Source organism: Cavia porcellus, unplaced genomic scaffold, assembly GCF_034190915.1.
Source record: "Cavia porcellus strain 051 isolate PalLab524CR breed Dunkin Hartley unplaced genomic scaffold, mCavPor4.1 scaffold_1, whole genome shotgun sequence".
Lineage (NCBI taxonomy): Eukaryota > Metazoa > Chordata > Mammalia > Rodentia > Caviidae > Cavia > Cavia porcellus.
The window spans coordinates 165,249,260-165,269,683 of record NW_026947484.1 but is presented as its reverse complement, the minus strand read 5'-3'; the positions used below and the strand labels follow the sequence as shown (position 1 = coordinate 165,269,683).

The 20,424-nt window shown below is 50.5% G+C and overlaps 1 protein-coding gene across 8 annotated transcripts in view; it reads left to right on the top strand.

The window, feature by feature from the left end:
- The window catches only part of Patj (PATJ crumbs cell polarity complex component), a 198,154-nt gene that overhangs the window by 20,836 nt on the left and 156,894 nt on the right, over positions 1-20,424 (top strand). For all 8 annotated transcript variants that reach the window (XM_063259666.1, XM_063259667.1, XM_063259664.1 and 5 more), the window contains 7 exons: positions 1,539-1,630; positions 2,100-2,235; positions 5,328-5,471; positions 7,445-7,521; positions 9,808-9,864; positions 14,809-14,943; positions 18,169-18,333. In XM_063259666.1, coding sequence (XP_063115736.1) covers positions 1,539-1,630; positions 2,100-2,235; positions 5,328-5,471; positions 7,445-7,521; positions 9,808-9,864; positions 14,809-14,943; positions 18,169-18,333 — 806 coding nt within the window. The remainder of the gene's footprint in view (positions 1-1,538; positions 1,631-2,099; positions 2,236-5,327; positions 5,472-7,444; positions 7,522-9,807; positions 9,865-14,808; positions 14,944-18,168; positions 18,334-20,424) is intronic.

Here is a 20,424-nt window from a genome sequence, read left to right as displayed (position 1 = left end):
CTCATGTATTCACGCCCGACAGTGACATTCCTGTCACTCTGGCTTGCGCTATTTTAGCCTCATGACACACTGTTTTTCATCTTCTTCTAAGTGCCACCGTTTTTAGGGTTAGAATTTAAATGAGCTCCAAAAGAGTGAAGCGTAGATTTTATAAAAATGTTGGAAAAAAAAAAAAAAAAGAAAAGCATGCTGAGTGGTTTTCCGAGTGTTACGTCTGGTTAAAGGAACTGTGGTTCAGTTTCTAAACTCACGGCTTAGTTCCTAATGAAAACAAATGACCTGTGGGAAACTGAGAACATTCGATGTTTGTGTTACTGAATAAAGAAAACAATCATTTTGCTTCTTTCCCCTCAAACAAAGTTTTGGGGTCTGGTGGTTGGGGAGAAGGTCAGATGAATCCAAGAACTAGAATATTTTAAAACTGCTTTGTCTGGGGGGTGCTGAGCCACAGCCCTGCCTGCTCCATTCTTTCGAATTCGTATTCTTAAGGGTATGTTTGCTCTGTCCAGTTTATCGGACCTTTGAGGATAAGGTAGTGCTGGAAGTTCAGGGAAATGACTAGAAGAAGAGTCTAGGTTCCCAGCTCACGCTTATAATCTCAGCTACTTGGGAGCTGAGCAAAAGAATCACTAGAGCCCAGGAATTCCAGACCAGCCCGGGTGACACAGTGATACCCATCGCCCACAGTAGTGGAAAGGAAAGGAAAGTCTGCTAGAGAGACAAACGTGTAGCATGTGAGAGACATCAATGAGAGAAGTATTTTTGCATAGGTATGTGGTTATCATGGGGGGGCATATGAAAAGTTTGATTTAACAGCAGAAAATGAAAATTCACAAAGCAGGAGTTGTTTGGGCTGGGAACAAAAAAGCAAAGGATTTGATAGAAGGCTTGAGATTGACAGGAAGAAAGAATCCCTGAGAGGAAGTGTGGAGTCGGGAAGACGCTTGTGTTTTGGGTGAAATCAGATCTGGGGTGTCTGGGCCTTTATCAAAGAGATACAGTGAGGGAAATAAGTTTGCTCATAGATTCTGAGGGACCTTGAATGTGAGTCTGTGGGGTTCACGTGTTGTATGTAGGTCATAGGGAATTGTTTTGAGTTTATTTGAAATTAACAAAAGATAAAACCACTCGCGTTTATGGCTCCCTGCCAGTGCCATCACAAAGGAAGGCACATTTGTGTGGAGTTGTAACCTGTGTCTGTTCTACAGTGGAAGCCCAGTGCGGGTTCTTGCCAGTCACCTCGTCTTAGGGTGTGGGAGGTGCTCTCTGCAGGGAGTGCTGGGGACACGGTCCCACCTGGAGTGGACCGGGGAGGCTTGGCTGAGTCATGGCAGCCCTGAGCCCAGCCAGGTCCCGGCAGTGCTTCTCAGAGGAACAGAGCGCGGTCATTTGCATTGGGGGCCCTGTGAGGGTAACAAGCTGGAAGACCCTGAGCTTCTCTGCCCGTGTTCCAAGGATGTCTGTCAGCCTGGCCTCCCGCCCCTTCACCTGTTGGTGGGTGCGGTGCAGTCAGAGCTCTGTGCCTCTGCCACACCCAGGGGAGCCCGCAGGCATCTACGTGAAGAGCATCGTGCCTGGCAGCGCGGCACAGCACAGCGGCCAGATCCGAGTGGACGACCAGATCGTGGCAGTGAGTCTGCTCACCCTTGGACCGAGGCCAGGAGGGTGACCCAGGGGAGGGGCGCTGGGTCCTAGAAACACCAAGTTCACAGTGAAGTTGCACTCGTGTTTCTTCACTTATTTATTTAGTTCTTTTGGCTTTTGGAAACGGGGTCTTGCTCTGCAGTTCAGGCTGGCTTTGAGCTCACTCTGTAGCCCAGGCTGACCTCAAACTTGCAAGGAACCTTCTGCCTCAGCTTCCCCAGTGCTGCGATTAAAGGCTTGTGCCCCCAATCCCAGCTTCACTTGTCCTCTTTTGGCCCTGCATTTGCTTTTTCTTCAGTCAGTGAAGAAACCACTTAGTAATTGTGTTGGGAGGGAAGAAGATGTGTGCATCTCCAAAGTCCTGGGATTCCGGGAGACTCCAGGCAGCCCTAAGTGCTCTATGAACTCGCCTGCTCTCAGGGTGACGCCTCTGCCCCTCTGAATCCTGGCTCCAGGTTGACGGTGTGGACATCCAGGGCCTGGCCAGTAAGGATGTCGTGCAGGTGCTGCAGGCCTCGGGCCGCGTGGTGCACTTGACTCTGCTGCGCAGGAAGACGCCGGCGCCCTTGCCCCAGCGGCCCTCGGAGACAGGTGACGCGGCAGGTCCCTGGGGCATGGGGTGCCAGGGAGTGCCGTGTATGTGTCAGGGTTGGGCTGAGGTGGTGCTGGCTGGAACACCCCGAATCTGCCTGTGCAGCCCAGCAGCTTCCCCGAAATGCTGTGGCCCCTTGGGCGGCTGGGAAGCCAGAGCTCCGCTTCTGCTCTTTCCGAGCTGTGCTGATTTGTTTCGTAAAGGTCAGCAAGGGAAAGTAAAGAGTGGGTTTGTAACCCAGAGCATCTTCATTCGAGAAATGGTTCTTGTTGTAAATTTGCTATGAAAATAGCAGCTCTTCACGCTGGAGAAACGCATCACGGCACACAGGCCAACTTTGAGCTTTCAGTTTGTGAACGCATGGGTGTCAGTAGGAAGTGGCCGTGAGGCCTGACCATCAGTGCTGCTGCCAGGTCAGGGAGGAGGGCTCCTACATTAGTGTTCATCAGGGGTGAATCAGTGGGCCTGTTTATGCCCCCCTAAGGTCACGAAGCTGGAAGGCTTTGCTTTCAAACCCACATTGCTTTCTGTCAAAACCTTTTTTTGTTTCTGTGTTGAACTCAGGGTCCTTATTTATTTATGTACTTTCAGGACAGGCTCTCACTAGTTGCTAGGTTGCCCAGGCTGGGCTCAAACCTGTCATCTTCCTGCCTCAGCTTCCCAGAGTGCTGACATTACAGGCATAGGTCATAGGCTACACTGGAATTTTTTTTTTTTTTTTTTTTTCAGACAAAGTCTTACTACATAACCCAGGTTGGCCTCAAACTCAGGGCAATCCTCGTGCCTTAGCCTTTTAAGTGCTGGGATCACAGGTGTGTGCCACCACCCCTGGCCAAAACAGGAGCTTCTAATGTTTTATGTGTTCTAAATTTTGCTGCTGAAGGCAGATTCCCAGTTGGGTGAATTGTATGGATGAAATACAGCACAGTTAGTACAATTAACAGTTAGTACTTGGACAGTACCCATTGCATTAATGCTGTGTTGACCTTGAAAGGCTTACATAATGGTTCCTGTTGGTGTCCTGGTTGGTTTTCAGAGGCCCCCCCCAGGGCCCTGCTGCCAAGTCTGTGCGGGCGTGGCAGTGTCTGGGACTCGGCAAACCCTCACTGGGTGTCTGGATTTGGAGTCTGTCTGGGATGTATTTGCCCCAAGGTCTGTGCTCTTCCTTGTGGCATTGCCCAAGCTGGGCCTCCCCTTTTCATCCTCCTGCCTCAGCTTCCTGATCTGCCAGGACTGAAAGACTTTGTGGATGGGATCTCACCTAATCAGACTTGTGACTCTCATCAGCAGCTTTGGTTCACCTCCAGAAAATAAACCTGTACCTTCGTTTACCATCTTTTCAAAACAAGATTTTGTATGTAGTGCAGGCTGGCCCAAACTCCGGGAGTCTCCTGCCTCAGCCTGCCAAGCGCTGAAATTGCAGTCCTGCGCCCCTACACCCAGTTTAAACCTGCACACTCTTGTCTGTGCTCTGGTCCCCTCCTCAAACCTCCCTAGCAGGTCTTAGAAGCCCAGCCCCGTGGCTCCCAGCATACTGCTCTGTCCTTTCCTCTGCCTGTATCACCTCCCCGCCCCTCACCCTCAGAGCTCGAGGCCCTGTCTGCTGAGGACACCCCATCCTGCTCCCTGTGTGTCCCGTGGCCTTGTGTGCCAGCTGTTTCCCTGCAGCACCATGGGCGCTTCACACCCCAGCCCTTTCTATGTTTTAATTTGAGACTGGATCTCACTGAGGCTCCAAGTTGCCAACACTGGGCTCCAAGCAGTGATCTTCCTGCTTTGGCCTCCCAGGTAGCTGGGACCACAGATGTGTGCCATTGTGTCTGGCTTTTAACTTTATTTCTTTTTTAATTTTAAAAAATGTTAAACGTACAGAAAGAACTAGAAAATAATGAGTACCCACAAACTCAGCATTCAGATCCGGTCGCTCCCATTCACCTAAGCTGTTTGTCCCTTCCTGACTGGCAGACACGGGGACACTGGATGTACTGAAGTCTTGGGTCTTTTAGAAATCAGAATGTTTTCTTATATAACTAAAGAAAATGAGTGAGAGTTTACTAGTATAAAATTCCAAACACATACCTAAACGTTTCCAGCACCCCAAGTTTCTCTCCTGCACCTCTGGTCCTCCCGTCTGGTCCGGGAAAAGCTGCCCTGTCACAGGTTGGCTCCCCTGTGCTGAGACCCCAGGCCTGGCTGCCCCAAGCCACCTGCCAGCCCACAAGCTCTGTGAAAGCTCAGTCCCTCCACCTCTGGGGCACCACCCCGCTATCCCTTGTGCAGTTCTTTAGCTTGTTCTTTGTGCACCGTGTTTCCTCCAAGTGTGAGCAGGAGCTAAGTCTCTGTGGGTCCAGGTCATCAGAGTGATGAGGGTGCTTTATAAATGGCATGCGAGTATTTGAGAGTGACCTGAAACGGTTCTTGGTCCGCTTGTCTTATGTTCATAGACCCCAGGGATCTGCTGACGACCCTGTGTAACTGCAGCTACCTAGCCAGCTCAGTGAAGGGCAGGCTCCTCTCCACCCAGGCTCCCCCATGACAGTCCAGAGTCCTCAGTGCTTCCCGGCCACAGCCCAGGGTCCGGCTTGCGCTGCCTGCCTTGCTGTTTGTCTACCACATGGCGATGTCATAAAACCTTAGTGCTTCTTTCTCTTTCTTTTTTTCTGTTTATTTAGGTTTTTGTTTTGTTTTGTTTTGTTTTTAAGCAGGTCTTGCTATGTAGTTCAGGCTGTCTTGGAATTTATTATGTAGGCCATGCTGGCCTGGAGCTCACAGTGGTCCTCCTGCCTCAGCCCCCGGAGTGCTGGGGTGATAGGTGTACACCCCCAGGCCTGGAGTTTTCCTTCTTAAAGCTGTACTGCAAAGCACCCACCTGCTCGTCATCAGTTGACTTCACTGTGTCTTCTGTTCCCTTCCTTTTCCCTCAGCCCCACCCATGACCTTGGCTTCATCATCAATTGATTGATTACCCAGTGGTATCTGGGGTGAAGGGATCAGAGATGAAAATCCCCCAAGATGCTCGTGCAGTGTGAAAAGGTCAATGGCAGTGACAAAAGTCCACCAGCCCTGGGATTCACTATGATTCTCATCTTAGGATCCGTCGTGGGACCACCAAGGAGCCCAGCCCTCTTCTTGGCCGGAGCGGTGAACACGGAAACAAGCCTGGATGATGAAGAGGAGACCAGGGGAGACCTGGATAACTATGAGCAGGCCAGCATCTGCGCCCCAGGGAAACTGGGTAGGCTGGCGTGCGCCCCTAGCCCTTAGCCTCCTCCTGACGACTTAATCTGGTGTGAGCAGCCCCAGAGGCAGGGTGGAAATTTAGACAGGATGCTTCCGGTTCTGCTTTTGTGTGTTAAGGCAGGTCTTGCTACATAGTTCAGGCTGGTGTTGAATTTGCTGTGTAGCCCAAGCTGGCCTTAAACTTGTGATCCTTGTGTCTCTGCCTGTCAAGTACTGGAGTCTAGGTGTGCACCTCAACATGCAGATTAAGAGGGGATATTCTTAATATAACAATCTTAACTTTTGCGGCAGTCGGGGTCCAAGCACGTCCTCGCTTAGTTCATTTAATCCTGGTAGTTTCGAGTGTGCATTCATACGAGGTGGCAGTGTTTGTCTTCACCTTTTCAATCACTGTGGTATGCGTCAGTGTCTGGCCACTGATGTCCGCAGCTGTAGGTCTCAGATGTCCTCACTCACACAGCAGGGCCTCCCCTTCATGAGAGAAGCTGATATGTGCACATTCTCGTGCTGCCTCAGAGCACCAGGCTTCTATGGGTTCTCTGTGGTTTTCTCTGTAACTGCTCTGTGACTTTGTCATTTGTTCTTTGACGTGAGCTGCTGTCTCACATGCTCCTGCCGGGAAAGCTTGGCCCGGGCAGCACCTTGGGATCGGGTCCTGCCTCTTTGACCCCAGTGGGTGGTTTCAGCTCTGTTGAGCTCCGGGTGGTTTCTGGTGAGGTCTCAGGAGGACCGAACACCTCTTGATGGTGGACGCAGGCTCCAAATGCTGTGTCGTGGGTCAGCTAACAGCTGTGTTTTGAATTTTCTTTTTGCACCAATGTAGCCACCCTAGCAGCCGGGTGCAGCATGCTGTCGCTGGTGCAGCTGGACGTGGCTACTGAGAGAACAAGCACCCTGTCCTCTCTGGAGCCCAAGAACCGTTTCAGTCTCCTGGCTGCATTCTCTGGGGTTAACAGGGGCTTCAGGAGATGCTGACTTCCCTGTGCATGGATGGCAGCTTCGGCTCAGATCCACGCAGCGGATGAGAAGCCGCTGCCTGACAAGACACTGGAACTGGTTAAGACCGGCACAGGCCCAGGCGCTCTGACATTTTGCATGTGATAGGATCCATAGCCATCTCGTGTGACCCAGCAAGCTGTTCTTAGGGCCTCCAGGAGCTTTCTGCAGACCCTGCTCCCGCTCAAGCCCAGCCTGTTGCCCTTGGCTGCTTGGTTGGGGAATTCAGGTGCTGTGTGTCCAGGCCCAGTTGTCGTTTGGGGCCAACCCAGCGGGTTCCGTGTCACTTTGACACGAGGCCCACAGCTGCCTCCGCAGGAGGCATGTGCTAGCCTGGTGGCAGCCGGGGGAAGGTGGACGTTGTTGCACTCTCTGCTGTTCACATGCACACAGGCGGACAGGGCAGTGGTAGCACGATGATGCCCGCCTGTTAGGGTACACGGAGCCCTGGCTAGGGTCACACAAAGACAGTGGGTGCTCTCCATCCGACGTGACCCTTTACAGTGACCTCACTTTCATGACAGTGATGTCACAGGAGCACCAATGTCCTGGTAAGCAGGTGTGACAAGAGGCTAGCGTGAGACCCAGGTTCTGTGACAGGAAGGCTCTCGCAGCTTGGAGTGAAAGCGGACATCCCTGTCCTCAGCCCCAGACTGGACAGATGCTTTCCCAGTGGGGCGGTGAAGGGATGGACAGTAAATCCACTCCCTGCGTGGCCTCACTGGGCTGAGCCGAATGCGTGCAGCCCGTGTGTACAGATGAGCCATCTACAGTTCAGGTCTCAGCCCCTCGCCGTTCCTTCCCTTCCGGCAGAAGCCTGTGGGTGATGGTGCTGCACTTCCCCTCACCCCAGCTGGGAGTCCCAGCTCCCACCCAGCTCCCTCCTTTCCCCTTCAACTCGAGGTTCTCTGCTCCTTGAGGGTTCAGTGGTAACATATGTTCCCCAGCGCATCACCCTTCTCTTCTGTCCAGAACGAGCCTCAGAGTCTCCAGAAAATGAGCCGAAGTCCAGATGGGAGAAACTGCTGGGCCCTGACTACGAGGTCATGGTGAGTGCGGCCTCCCTGTCCTGGGCACTGGCCCCGCAGGGCAGAGACCGGAGCTGAGCAGGGCCAAGCTGCCTCCTGTCTTCTTTCTTCTTTCCTTTCTTCCCCAGTGAGTCGATCAATTGATTTGTGAACATTTAAGTCGTAAGAACAGTTATGAAGCACACGTGAGCTCCAGCTACCGATAGCAGACGCTGGGTTCCCGTGGAGCCATTTAGCCCGGCCTCAGGCAGTGGAGTGGAGGGAGGCGGCCGCCTCTCCTGTGCCGCCTGGGTCCCTGCTCAAAGTCGCTGGCGTTTTTTGATTCCTTTTATGATCTGTTTGTTTCTCCGTGCATTGAAAGGGTAGTGGCTGTTAGTCCTGTGTTTCACAGAGAGATTTACAGTTTTATAAGACAAATGATGGAGAGACGATCAAGTGTATGTGAAGAACAGGAAGTAGCTGAGCTGAGGCACAGCTGTGGTGCAGGGCCCAGTCGCCTTCTTCCGCCTGCCCCAAAGCCGTCCAGTGAGGGGTCATGTAGGTCTCCCTGTGTGAACCCTGAGAAAGCCAGTGCTGTGTAAGTCATGACTGCCCACGAGTGTGCTGAAATCAAATGTCCCCCGATTGTGCTGTTGCCCGCATTTTCTTACCTGGTGCTTGCCATTAACACTGGCGGGCTGGCAAGAGACACTGCCTGCCCTTGGGTTTGAAGACCCAGCACTGTCTGTCCTCAGCACATTTCCGGTGTCAGTGCCAGCTGAGCCTGCGTGGCCCCTGCTTCCTGTTCCTGCTCATTCTGTCCTTGCATGCCGTCTGTCCACATGGCAGCCATCACTGGGCACTTGGCAAAGGGTCCCACTGCTGTCCTTAGTGGTTTGTTTTGTTTCGTTTTATTTTTGAAAACAGGATCTCATTATGTAGTTCAGTCTGGCCTTGAAATCACAGTGATCCTCCTGCTTCAGCCTCCTGAGTGCTGGGATTACACTTAGTGGTTTTGTTTTGTTTTGTTTTTTGTCTTTTGAGACAGGGTCTCGCTATGCAGTTCAGGCTGGCCTGGAGCTCACTTTGTAGCCCAGGCTTGTCTCAAACTTGCAACAATCCTCCTGCCTCAGCCTCCCAAATGCTGGAATTACCACGCCTGGCTTACACTTAGTGGTTCTGATAGTCAAGGAAATACAGGTGGTTCACCACCAGGTTCTTCTTTGCTGAAGTTTTGTCTTCCCCATAAGCATCTTTGCAGGGGTTTTTTGTCACATGGTGAGGTATAGCAAGGGAGCTAGAAAGAGGAGACAGGCTGTGAAGTTGAAACTTGAGGAGCCAGCGTGTTTATTGATTGCTGAGCAGTGCCAGGCAGAGCAGTGGCTCTGCCTTCGCCATCTGCAGGACCCACGTGACGGAACTTGGCGCTGCTGGGAGCTGAGGACCACGCGGTTCGCCGCCTGCCCCGCCCTGCACACGCATGTACGCCGCAGCGGCAGCCGTGAAGAGGGCGCCTTGGGCACCAGGCAGGACGCCTGCTCTGTGTCCAGGTTCCACGCCCGGCTGAGAAGCATGGGTTCCCCTGTGGGACAGGGTCTTGAGTTGGGGCTTGACCAGCTGCTCCCCAAAGAGGCCTGAACTCTCCAGGGAGGTCAGAGGCCACAGTTTCCCAACTCCAAGGACTTTCCTGACCTGCAGGTTTTGTTTAGGGCCTGGGTTTGAGAGCAGAGAGGTCACGGCCTTGTTTTGGTGCAGAGTGCAGTGGTTAAGGGTCTGGTGCCATCGAGGCCACAGTAGCTTTTAGGGAGCCTGGATTTCTGAGCAGACTTGAGTCTGCGCTCTGTCTACTGCCTCGGTGTTTGTGGGTCCCGATGCTCAGATCTAAGCAGATTCTCGAAAGACACTGAGTCTACACTGGACCCATGCGGACTCTCCCTGCCACCCCTCAGCACAGCCCTGCGCCTTTTTCTGTGGCATTTGTGGCCCATTAAGTGCTGTGAGTAACATGGATGGGATGGGAGTGTGTGAGAGGCTGTGTGGGGCCTGTGTGACTGACCGGCTTGAACAGACTGTGGCTTGTTTCCCGGGGGATCCTGACACCAATCCCAGATATTGCAAGTACTGCTTTGAGATAAATCAGGGGAAGAAATTGATGTGGAGAACCACAAAAACCCAAATATCCTCAGAACTTTTACGTTAGGTGCCACATGTACCCATTTCAGAGCCGTTAGGGAAGTTTTCAGTAGACACAGCAGTGCCCAGGTTTCGCAGGTGTTTCCAGGGACCCTCGGCAGACACGGGATCATGTGTGTCTTTCTCTGTGTTTAGGTCGCCACTCTGGACCCACAGATTGTTGATGACGCTGAGCTGCAGAAGTACTCAAAGGTAAGCACTTTAAATTCCTGCAAAGGACTCTCTCTCGGTGAGTACCAGGACATAGGCCAGGTGATTACTGGAGGCGTGAACTGGGAACCCCAGGACCGCAGGAGCCCCGTCACTTCCAGAAGCTCCAAGCTCAGGAGTGACCCTCTGTCTGCCTCAGAGGGAGCAAGAAGGGTGATGGGCAGAGTTTCCTAAAAGTCAAGACAGTGTTGCAGACCCCAGAGACGCCTCAGGTCGGGACAGGCAGGACAGCGAAAGCACGAGCGGTGGTCGCAGTGGTTGTTCTCAGTTTAAAAAGTTTCTGATCCTCTTTGTTTCTAATGGAAAAATGCAGGAAAATCACTTCCACAGTTCTAGACGGTTTTAGTGTTCTCATACTACATACTATCTTTGTTACATATTTCTGTTCTGGAGAATCAAGGCCAGGGTAGATGAGCCTTGAAGACTTCTCGACAGCTTCTCGGCAGGTGATAGACAGGAAAGATTGATTTTCCTGCCAGAGCAGATTGAGCCATCGAGGGCATAAGAACCGAGCCTTCCTCAAACTCCGCCCTCACTCATGAGGCTCAGAGCGAGGCTCTGTGAATATCTCTCCTTCCAGTGCCCGCTGGCTCCCCTCTTTTTTGCCCTCTCGTGCTTGTTTGCCTTGCCTGTTGGCTTTCTTCTGCTGGGGTTCATGGAGTTGTGGTCCTTGAGATCTCTTTATAGGATGTTCTTGAAAACATTTTGGAGTAAATTTCCTCAGATTCCCTTTGTCATGGAAGTATCTTAGTTATGGAAGTATCTTAGTTCTCCGTCAGTTTTGAAAGATAGTTTTGTGGGATACATCAATCTGGGTTGAAGGTTGTTTTCCTTTAAACTTTAAAATACTTAGCTGGGCGTGGTGGCTCATGTCTGTAATCCCAGCACTCGGGAGGCTGAGGCAGGAGGATCAATGCGAGTTCAAGACCAACCTGGGCTACAAAGTGAGCTCAAGGCCAGCCTGAACTGCATAGTGAGAGACTGTGTCTCAAAAAGACAAAAAGACCCCTTAAAATACTTCACTCCAAGCTCTTCTTGACTTGAAGTTTTGTGCTAAGAAGTCAGCTATGATTCTGATGGACTTTCCTTTCGGGGTGCTTTGTTTCTTTTCCCTAAGACCTATTTTTTTTTTCTTTTGTCTTTTTGAGATAGGGTCTCACTGTGCAATTCAGGCTGGCCTTAAACTCACTTTGTATCCCAGGCTGACCTCAAACTCACAGTAATCCTCCTGCCTCAGCCTCCTGAGTGCTGGGATTATAGGTGTTCCTAAAAGGTTTTAAGGTTGTGTTTTTGTGTTCAGTTTCTGGAATCTTGAGTATGAAACACCTGGCTGTAGGTTTATGTTTGTTTGTTTTGTTGTTTTTGATCATAGTTAATTTGAGTTTATTTGCCTCAGTTTTCTGTATGTCACATTCTTTTTGTCTGCCAGGGGACTTTTCTGCTGTAACGTCTATGAGCAGGTTTTTATGTCATTTGCGCTGCTTTTTCATTGATTCCAGTCAATCTTTAAAGTTATTTTTTGCCTCATCCAGCCACTGCTGGGTTGATTTCTCATGGTCTGCTGCTCAAAGATTTTTGAGAAGTCTTTTGTTTTCATGATCACTAACTGCAAACCTGTCTTCAGTATCTGAGCCCCTCTCCTCACACTGGCCTCATCTGCTTTGAAAACTTTAAGCAGAGTTTTATTCTCCTGGTGATATCTGCTTGAACATGCTTCATGGATTCCATTTCTTTTCTATGCTTTTCTATGCTTTCTTTTCTATAATTCCGTAATTTTCTTAACCCTGTCTTTTTTTTTTGTCTGTGTCTGCTCTAGCATCACTGAGCATGGTGTGTATTTTGGTAAACTCTGCAGTTATCTGAGAGATTATTTCTGATTTCATTTTTTCCAGCGTCTCATTCATCTACCTTGTTGTTACCACTTTAGAGAGGTCTGGTGTGAGCTTTCAGATTGTCCCCCTCACTGCCCCTGGATTTGCCTTGGTGATGCCTACATGTCTGGATGTCTGGGGTTGCATCTTGTTTCAGTGTAATTCCTGGGGTGATGCTTGTGGACTGAGTGCAGTGGGTTGCTTTGTTGCTGGTGTTTAGGACTCTTAGGCAGTAGCTGCTTCTCCGAGGTTTCTTCCAGGCGTAGCTGGTTTTGGAGTTCTGAGTCTGTTGAAGGATCCTACCTGCTCACTTTGTTGGCGATGAGAAGCTGCTGCTTGCTCGGCCCAGTCCCTGGCTGTCTGGCACTGTGCCGCCGTACTTTTTGTAACCCTCATCCAATCTCAGACATGGAATACCAGGACAAAGAGCTGTGCAGAGCAACTGTGTCACTTTTGGCTATGTGATAGCAGTGTCAACAAACATAGCCTAGAATGTGACAAACTGAGCTGTCAATTAAGTTGTCATTTTTAACTGTGTGAACTAGATTTGTGATTATGTAACAAAATCTAAAATGAGCCAACATACAAGTCCTCAATTAAGGAAAAACTAGAGAAGTGGAAGAAAAGGAACAGATGAGAAGTAAGGTTGAAGGACAAAGGGGCATCACACTGACTTTGGGAGACTGGTGCAAAAGACTAGAGGGAAAGTGAAGAAAGAGATAAAAAGAAGAACAGAGCCGCCACCACAAAGAGGCTAGAAACCACATAAAAACAAGATCAGACAACGAAGGAGAGAAAAAAGAAAACAAAATAAAAAATAAAACCACCACAACAAAAATGAATGACAAAGAAAAAAAGTCGACTTCCAGGTTTGTCTCTGCTGTCACCGATAGACATGTGGACCCAGCAAACCAGCAGCAGCTGTTTTATTCCTGCGGTGGTGGAGAATCTTACTCAGGCTGCACTTGCTGGCAAGTCAGACTTTCTCAGCTTGCAGCTGTCCAAGCACATCCCAGGGGTCTGAGCACAGCTGGAGCCACCAGATGGAGTTCTGAGCCCAGCTGGCCCCTCTCCAGATGGTGCCTGGCTAATTAGCTGCTGTCTCTGTGGGACTACTGAGCCCTCAGCACTCACCACCAGGTAGTACTGTCTTTTACATCTGCTGCTCCTCTCCATTGCCGCATCTCTGTAAAGGCCTCCAGGGTCACCAGCTGTCACGGTCACTGTGTGTCTGCAGGTTCGAACCACTCCTTTTGTGTGGTGAGTCCCAGCTCGGGAAGAAGGTACTGCTGGCTGCCTCCTCCTCCTTCACTGAAGTTTGTCTTTTCACTCTCCCTATGGACTCCAATTCACACTTAAGATTCTTCCAGGACCCTCTTTCCTGTCTTCCTTGTGCTCCTCTGTGTGGACGGTGACTCTCCAAGAGGCTCTCTCTCTGCTGCTTACCACTCTGCCATCTTGGTGCTCCTCCTGGATCTTGTTTCTTGATCTAGTCTGGCAGTTTTTTTATTTTGATTGGTGAATTGAGACTATTAGCTTTGATGGTTATAACTGAGATGTATTGGCTTATGCTTGTCATGTTGTTTTCCTGTTGTTGATTTTCTTTTTCTTCAGCCTTCAGCTTCTTTAATTACTTGCCTTGCCTGGTGGATCCCTCCTTTTTGGATTCCTGGATTTGTAGTCCTCATTATCTCTTTCTAGAATGTCCTACTGAACATTTTACAGTATGGTGTTGTAGTCATGAATTTCCAAAGGTGTTCTTTGTCTTGGAAGTGTCTTATTTCTCCATCAGTTTTGAAAGACAATTTTTTGGGGTACATCAATCTGAGCTGGAGGTTGTTTTCTTTTGAGGCTTGAAATAATTCATTCCAAGCTGTCCTTGAGTTGAGGGTTTGTGCTGAGAAGTCTGCTGTGATGTGGTGATAGGGTTTGCATTAGCTGATTTCTTTTCTCTAGCAGGCTTAAATACTCTGTTGTTGTGCTGAATTTCTGGAATCTTGACTATGCTATGGCTTGGTGTAGTTTCTTTCTTTTCTCATGCCTAATTGGAGTTCTGTATGTGTTAATTATCTATACGTCAAATTCTTTTCCCCTGATTGAGAGGTTTCTGCCCTTACTGTGAACAGGTTACTTTTGTCATTTGTGCTATCTTCTGCTTTTTCATTGATTCCTATCAAACTTTGGTTATTCTTCTTTGCATCAGACAGCAGGTGTTGGATTGATTTTTTTTTTTTGTAGTCTCTTGCTACTTTTAAGAAATCGCTCTTTTCATGATCACTAACTGCAATCCTGTCTTCTAGATCTGATATTCTGTCCTCACATCGGCTCATCCTGCTGAATACATTTTCAGTGGAATTTTTAATATCCTGGATATCTGTTTGGATTTATTTCATTGGTTTCCATATCTTTCCTTTGTTGGGTGTTCATGATTACTGTAATTTTCCTAAGCTCCTCTATTTTTTGAATTTTATCTGTATCTGCTCTAGAATCACTAATTGTGTCTTTCATGATGGTTACCATCTGTCTTGTTATCTGATAAACTATTTCCAGTTTGATTATTTCTAGGGCCTCATTAATCTGCTTTATTACGTCTGTTATAACTTCAGAGGGTCCAAATTCAGACTTTTGAATTGTTTCACTTCATTACCTCCTGTGTTTGCCAAGCTGGAAGTTCAGGGTTCCATCTTATTTCCATGTCTTCTCATTTTCTAGTTTTGAAAATTTAATTCCCAAGTTGGTGCTAGTAAGTTGCTTATGGTTGGTAACTTTATCACTAGTATTGAGAACCCTTAGGAAGTGTCTGCTTCTCAGAGATGTCTTCTAGATAAGCTGGCTTTGAGATTTTGAGTGTGTTGCAAGATCCTACCTCTTCTGTTTATTGGGGATTACATGTTGCTCCATATTTGACCTAACCCCTGAATTTTTGGTACTGGCCTGGATTTCAGTGACCAGATTCAAGCGGTGCTTGCCACACGTCAGAGTGACCCCTGCTGGAAACTGAGCAGGTGAGTGTGTCCTCGTCACGTTGATGCCGTGGCTTTGTGTGTTGCTGCAGCTGCTGCCGATCCACACACTGAGGCTGGGCATGGAAGTGGACTCCTTTGATGGTCACCACTACATCTCTTCCATTGTTCCTGGAGGGCCCGTGGATACCCTGAACCTCCTGCAGCCAGAAGATGAGCTTCTCGAGGTAAGATATATGGAGGAAGACAGATGCCAGGCGGAACACGTGTCCACTGAGTTATAAGTGTCACCGACGCCAGCAGAGTGTCAGCCACTTGGATTAGAAACACTAACAGCTTACATGTGGCAAGGGAAGAGGGTGCCACACTGTCAGGCCCTGTCCTGATCTGCTGAGGTTCCTGACGTGTTCTAGTGAGTGCTTATTGTAAGGATAGACTAAGAAGCCTGATAGCTTCATTTCTGTTTTTCTTTACAAAGGATGTAATCCCTGACCCTTGTTTACACAATGTGGTCACGCTGACTATGGTTCTGCGGATTATTTCTAACAAGGCTTGAGCTGAGTGACTCCAGGCTTCTGTCTAGTGGATGTTACTCTTCAGATTGTCCCCTGGAAGTGGGCTTTCACTGGGGTAGACTCCATCAGAGCACTGCCAGGGCTCATCTGCTGTCAAGGACTTGTCTTACTTTTCTTCTTGCTGAGACAAAAATAGCCAGTACCCAAAGTTAAAGGAAGCAAAGTGTTTCGTTTAGCTCACAGTTCATAGAAGTTCCAGTCCATAGTAGCTGGTGCCAATGCAGAGCAGCACAGTGCAGGGCCATCGCGTAGAGGAACAATTCCTGGCAGGGCAGGCAGGAGGCAGCAGGCTGCAAGCAGCAGTAGCCTCCCTTTCCCTCTTATCCCATCTAGGGTACCTGCTTTCTGGGTGGAACTTCCTACATCCAGGTTGGGCCTTCCTATTATCCACACCCAGACATGTGATAAACCAATCACTGGACTAATTCAGTACTGTCCATCCTTATCCTGGTATCACACCCCACGATCCAGCCACCTCCATAAGGCCATCTATGAGTGCCTAAGGCTCTGAGGGGACAGCTAGGTAGAAGACAAAACAGGGCTTTCTCAGGAGACTGTGACACTGGAAAATTTCATTGGGAGCCAGGAAAAAAATAAAAGAGCACTGAAACTTCTGCTTCTAGGATGAGAAAATAGGACTTCGATTTCTGCAAATCTATGCACTGAATTAGTGATAGATGAAACTGTCAGCCCATGTTCCCTAATTCCCATCTTACTATTTTTCCCAAAACATTCTACTCCTGGAGCCCCATTAGTTATACTGCCCTGGCTGCCTCGATATCTTGAATTCATTCAAAATGTCTACTTTTCATGGTGACCTCGACTTCCGGACGAGCCAGAGGTCTGAGAGCGTCGGATGTGGCGAATAGTGGGCAACACCATGTTCGCCCGAGCTGCCACACTCACCGTGCTTTGATTGCACCTTGTAGAGACACACAGGAAAGGGATTGCAGGGAGCTGTGAAAGTGGCAAGGTCAGCAGGGGGCATGTGTGGGCAGAGGGTTTCAGAGGGATTAACAGCAGTGTGTCCATACTAAGTAGTGTGCGGGGGAAGTTTCTGTCTCCTCAAACCCCATTGTGGAGGCACGAGTAGAACCAAGTAGTTCACTGATGTCTCGGACGGGAAAGCAGATAACGTGAGGCTCACGGTTCTAGCTTTCTAGCGTAAAGCTGAGCGGCGTGCAGCTTGTTCACTGGCTGGTGTTACAGGATCCCTGGCTGGGTGGGAGTAGAGCAAGTGTAGGTGACCCCAGCCTCAACGGGGTTCCCCACTGCACCCAGGAGGAGAGGCAGGAGGAGGACGACCAGCTCTGCTGCACAGGAACAAGAAAGGAGCTGAGTAAATAGCTAAAGACAAAAACCCTTTTTAGTGCCCGCCATCTGTTGCATGTGCGCGGCACCGTGTGGTTCACTTTGGGGCTGCAGGGGCTCTGCTGTCTGTGGCGGTGGCCCAGGTGTTGCTGGGCCAGGCCTCCCTGACTGTTTTGTGTGTGGTCACTCTGCAGGTCCTCCAAGGAGGGCCTTCGTGTGCTATGGACTTCCTGGCATGGGTCCCCACACAGTCCCGCTGGGACTGAAGTGTGATCATCACATGCCCAGGCGGCTCAAGGACTCAGCCAGTGCTGGTTTCTTTGTGAATAATGAGGAGCCCAGGCTGTGTGTGACCCAATGACTGAGTGCGGCCTGTGACAGGCTTCGGTGCCTCAGAGACAGCAGGGCCCCAATTCCCACTTACGGCAACTGCAAACTCAGTTCCACTGTGTGAGATCCAGGACACTACTTCCCAGACAGCCAGCTCTGTGGGCAGCGGGGCATCAGTGCTGTCCAGCTGGGGGGGGAAGGAAGCAGCTAAGGCTGCTGTTCTGCCCCCAGGTGGGACAGCTCAGGGGAAGGATCTGTGCCCTGAGCAGGGGAGTGGACAGATCAGCCTCCGGGGGCCCGGAGCTAAGGGCACACACGCAACAAGTGGGGGGGGGGTGTCTTGCCTGTATCTTGTGCCACACAGATCTGCAAATGGATGAGTTTTGGTGGAAAAGGTGAATCATTACCAAAGAATCTTTGTGAAACACAAGCTCTTGTGCACAGTAACTTGAGGGTAGCACACTTGCTGTGGACACACAATGGCCGCGTCAGCACAGCTCACAGGAGTGGAGCCTATGTGTTAGGTGTGTTCCTTCTCAGTGGTGGCTCCTGCATGGGATGCCATGGGACCCTCAGTGTGGGCACTGGCACAGAAGACACGGTTTTCCACAGCCCTGAGCCCAGAGCTGGCATCTGTAGCCAAGCTCAAGGGCAGTGCAAAGGCTAAGAAGAGTCAGCAGGGTGTGCATGCATGTGTGTATGTGTGTGAGGCATGTGTGTGAGTACCAGGCATGCAGTGTGCATACCAGGTGTGCAGTATTTATACCAGGCATGCAGTGTGAGTACCAGGCATGCAGTGTGTGTACCAGGCGTGCAGTGTGCATACCAGGCATGCAGTGTGTGTACCAGGCGTGCAGTGTGCGTACCTGGCGTGCACCGTGCTTAGCTGGCGGGCAGCGTGCGTACCAGGCAGGCAGCGCCACTCTGCAGATGTTGGTGGAGCGGGTCAGAAACAGTCCTGGGAAAGCCAGGGGAGAAACCACAAGATGCTTGAGATGTTAGGGAGGTCAGGTGCTCTCAGCTCCTTTCTCCACGCACTTTATTCTTTCTCCACCTGAATTCAGTGATGATTCAGCCTTAATTTTGAGGGTTTGGAACATTTTGAGTAACTACTATGATAATGCAGTTAAACAGACCCGCGTTCAGAGGAGAACAAGACTGTATCCTGTGTTTGTTTTGGAGATGGCACAAGTTTGCCCGTCTCCCTGGTCTCCTCAGTGCTGACCTTCTCCCCAGGTGAACGGCGTACAGCTTTTTGGGAAGTCCCGGCGGGAAGCAGTCTCCTTCCTGAAGGAGGTGCCACCCCCCTTCACTCTGGTCTGCTGCCGGCGGCTGTTTGATGATGAGGCCTCTGTAGATGATGAGCCCAGGACCGCTGACACCTCTGCTCCTGAGATGCAGGTACCAGCTGGCTGGACGTGACCCGGGGACGTAGGGAGGGGTGGTGTGGCAGGGAGAGGGAGCCCCTGGGCCATTTCATCTGAAGGACACAGTGATGTGTCCCCCAAGTACTTTCCACTCAGTGCCCTGCAGCTGTCTTTCCTCGAAATGCTGGACATGGATGTGCTGCGCTTTGAATCTAGAGAGCAGTTGAGGAACTGCTTGCATCGCCTGCTTTGGTGGCTAGTATGGTGCGCTCACCTTGGTATGGTTAACGTGTTAGTGGGAGCAGGAGGCCTGAGCGTTTCCCTTTCTCAGCCTGAGGACCTGTGACCAGTTCCCCAGGGGGTCTGTATGGTCCTGGAGAAGCTGGAGACGGCATCCTGCGAGGCGTGACTGCAGGGTGGAGGGGGCGCAGTCTGCTCTCGGACTCTTCGTCTACAAGCACAGGAACCAGAGTTTTGTGGACACTTCGTCGTGTTTTACGCCGCTATCCTCCTCCCCACAACCTTGACTTTCAAGTCTGCCCACCCCGGTTGGATGCTGGAGTCTCCTTTACCTGCCCAGGAGGGTTTCAGCTTCGCTGACCTTCACCCCACTTCTGCCACCTGCAACCGTGAATCCGTGGGCAGGGACCTGGATTTCCGTGGTACCGTAGTGGTTGTGTGTGGAGCGCAGTGCTCTGTGAGGGTCAGCAGTGTCTCCCTGCTTCCCTGCTGTGCCTGCGTGGTTCTCACTCCTCAAGTTCCTTGGGGCCGACTCCTGGGCCTCCGCATGCAGAGGCCTTGCCCCTCCAGGATCACTGGCAGTGCCTCGGACTGAGGCCGTCTGCTGTAAACACGAGAGCTGGCAACCCAATTCCACCAGAGTGATGTATTTCAGGTCGGAGCGTAGTATCTTACACACCCCGGGGAGTTCCTTGACATTTCTGTAAATTGCTGCTGCTGCTGCTTCTCCTCATTATTATTATTATTGTAATTACTTGTGGTTTCTTAAAACCCTGGCTCTCTTCTCCTTCAGTCTTTTTATTTAGCCTGAGAGTGTCTTGTGTCTCGAGCTCGGGCAGGTTCAGGGCTCAGCCCGCCTACCCCTCATTCATCAGCGAGGGCACTGAGCTGCCAGGAAAGCACCGGCTCGTGGCATCAGCCTTTGGAACTTTCTCCTTGTTGGAAGATTGTTTGCTCTTTCAGTACATCTCTTGCTCACATCTGGCTGAAAACCCAGAGGTTATTGATCTAGAACATTCGGCTTATTTCTTTCTTTCTTTCTTTCTTTCTTTTTTCAATCGGTACCGGGGATTGAACTCACGACTGCCTGCTTGCAAGGCAGGCGCTTATGCCACTGAGCTAAATCCCCAGCTTATTTCATTCAGGTCTTATAATTCAAGAGCCTAGAAACCCATCTCGTACTTAGATTTAGTTCACAGGAGAGTGGGTGTTGATCTCCTGTGTCCAGCCACACCAGCTTGACATCCAGGCCAGCCTTGCTTGGAAGTGTTTTTGTGCAGTCTGGGTGCCTTGTGCTCCCGCAGTACAGGGAGAGCCCCTCCGAAATTCACCCAGGGACTTTTCTGATAGAGGCTGCTCATGATTGTGACTCCAGGAGACAGCGTTTGCATTTCGTGAACTGAGGTTACACAGTTTAAAGAAGTCTGCTTTTAAAAACTATCTTTTTAAGAGAAACACTGAAAAGTTGATAATTGACTGAAGTCCTGAACAGACGATTCTGGGAGCTTTAAGGGCAGCGTGGCAGGGAAGTCTGGCCTGCTCTACAGTGGGCCCACCCACTTTTCCCAAGGCCAGAGCCAGCATGGTGAGCAGCTGAGGGGAGAAAAGAAGAAAGGTGCTCTTGAGTTTCGTGTAGGTCAGAGCATCCGGGGAAGACAGGTCAGATGAAAATGCCGCACCGCGAACCATGTGAAAGCGGAAGGGTGTGGAGGTGCTGTTGTCCTGTGCCCATGGCCCCAGCCCTGTGGCTGTCTCCCGGCTCTTGGTCATGCAGGGGGCAGGACCGAGGTCAGGGACCCTAGGACTGGGGGATCTCGGGGCTCAAACTCAGGAGAAAAGCCCAGAAAGGTGCACTGCACAGTTGGGTAGCTGTTTCCTCCAGGAC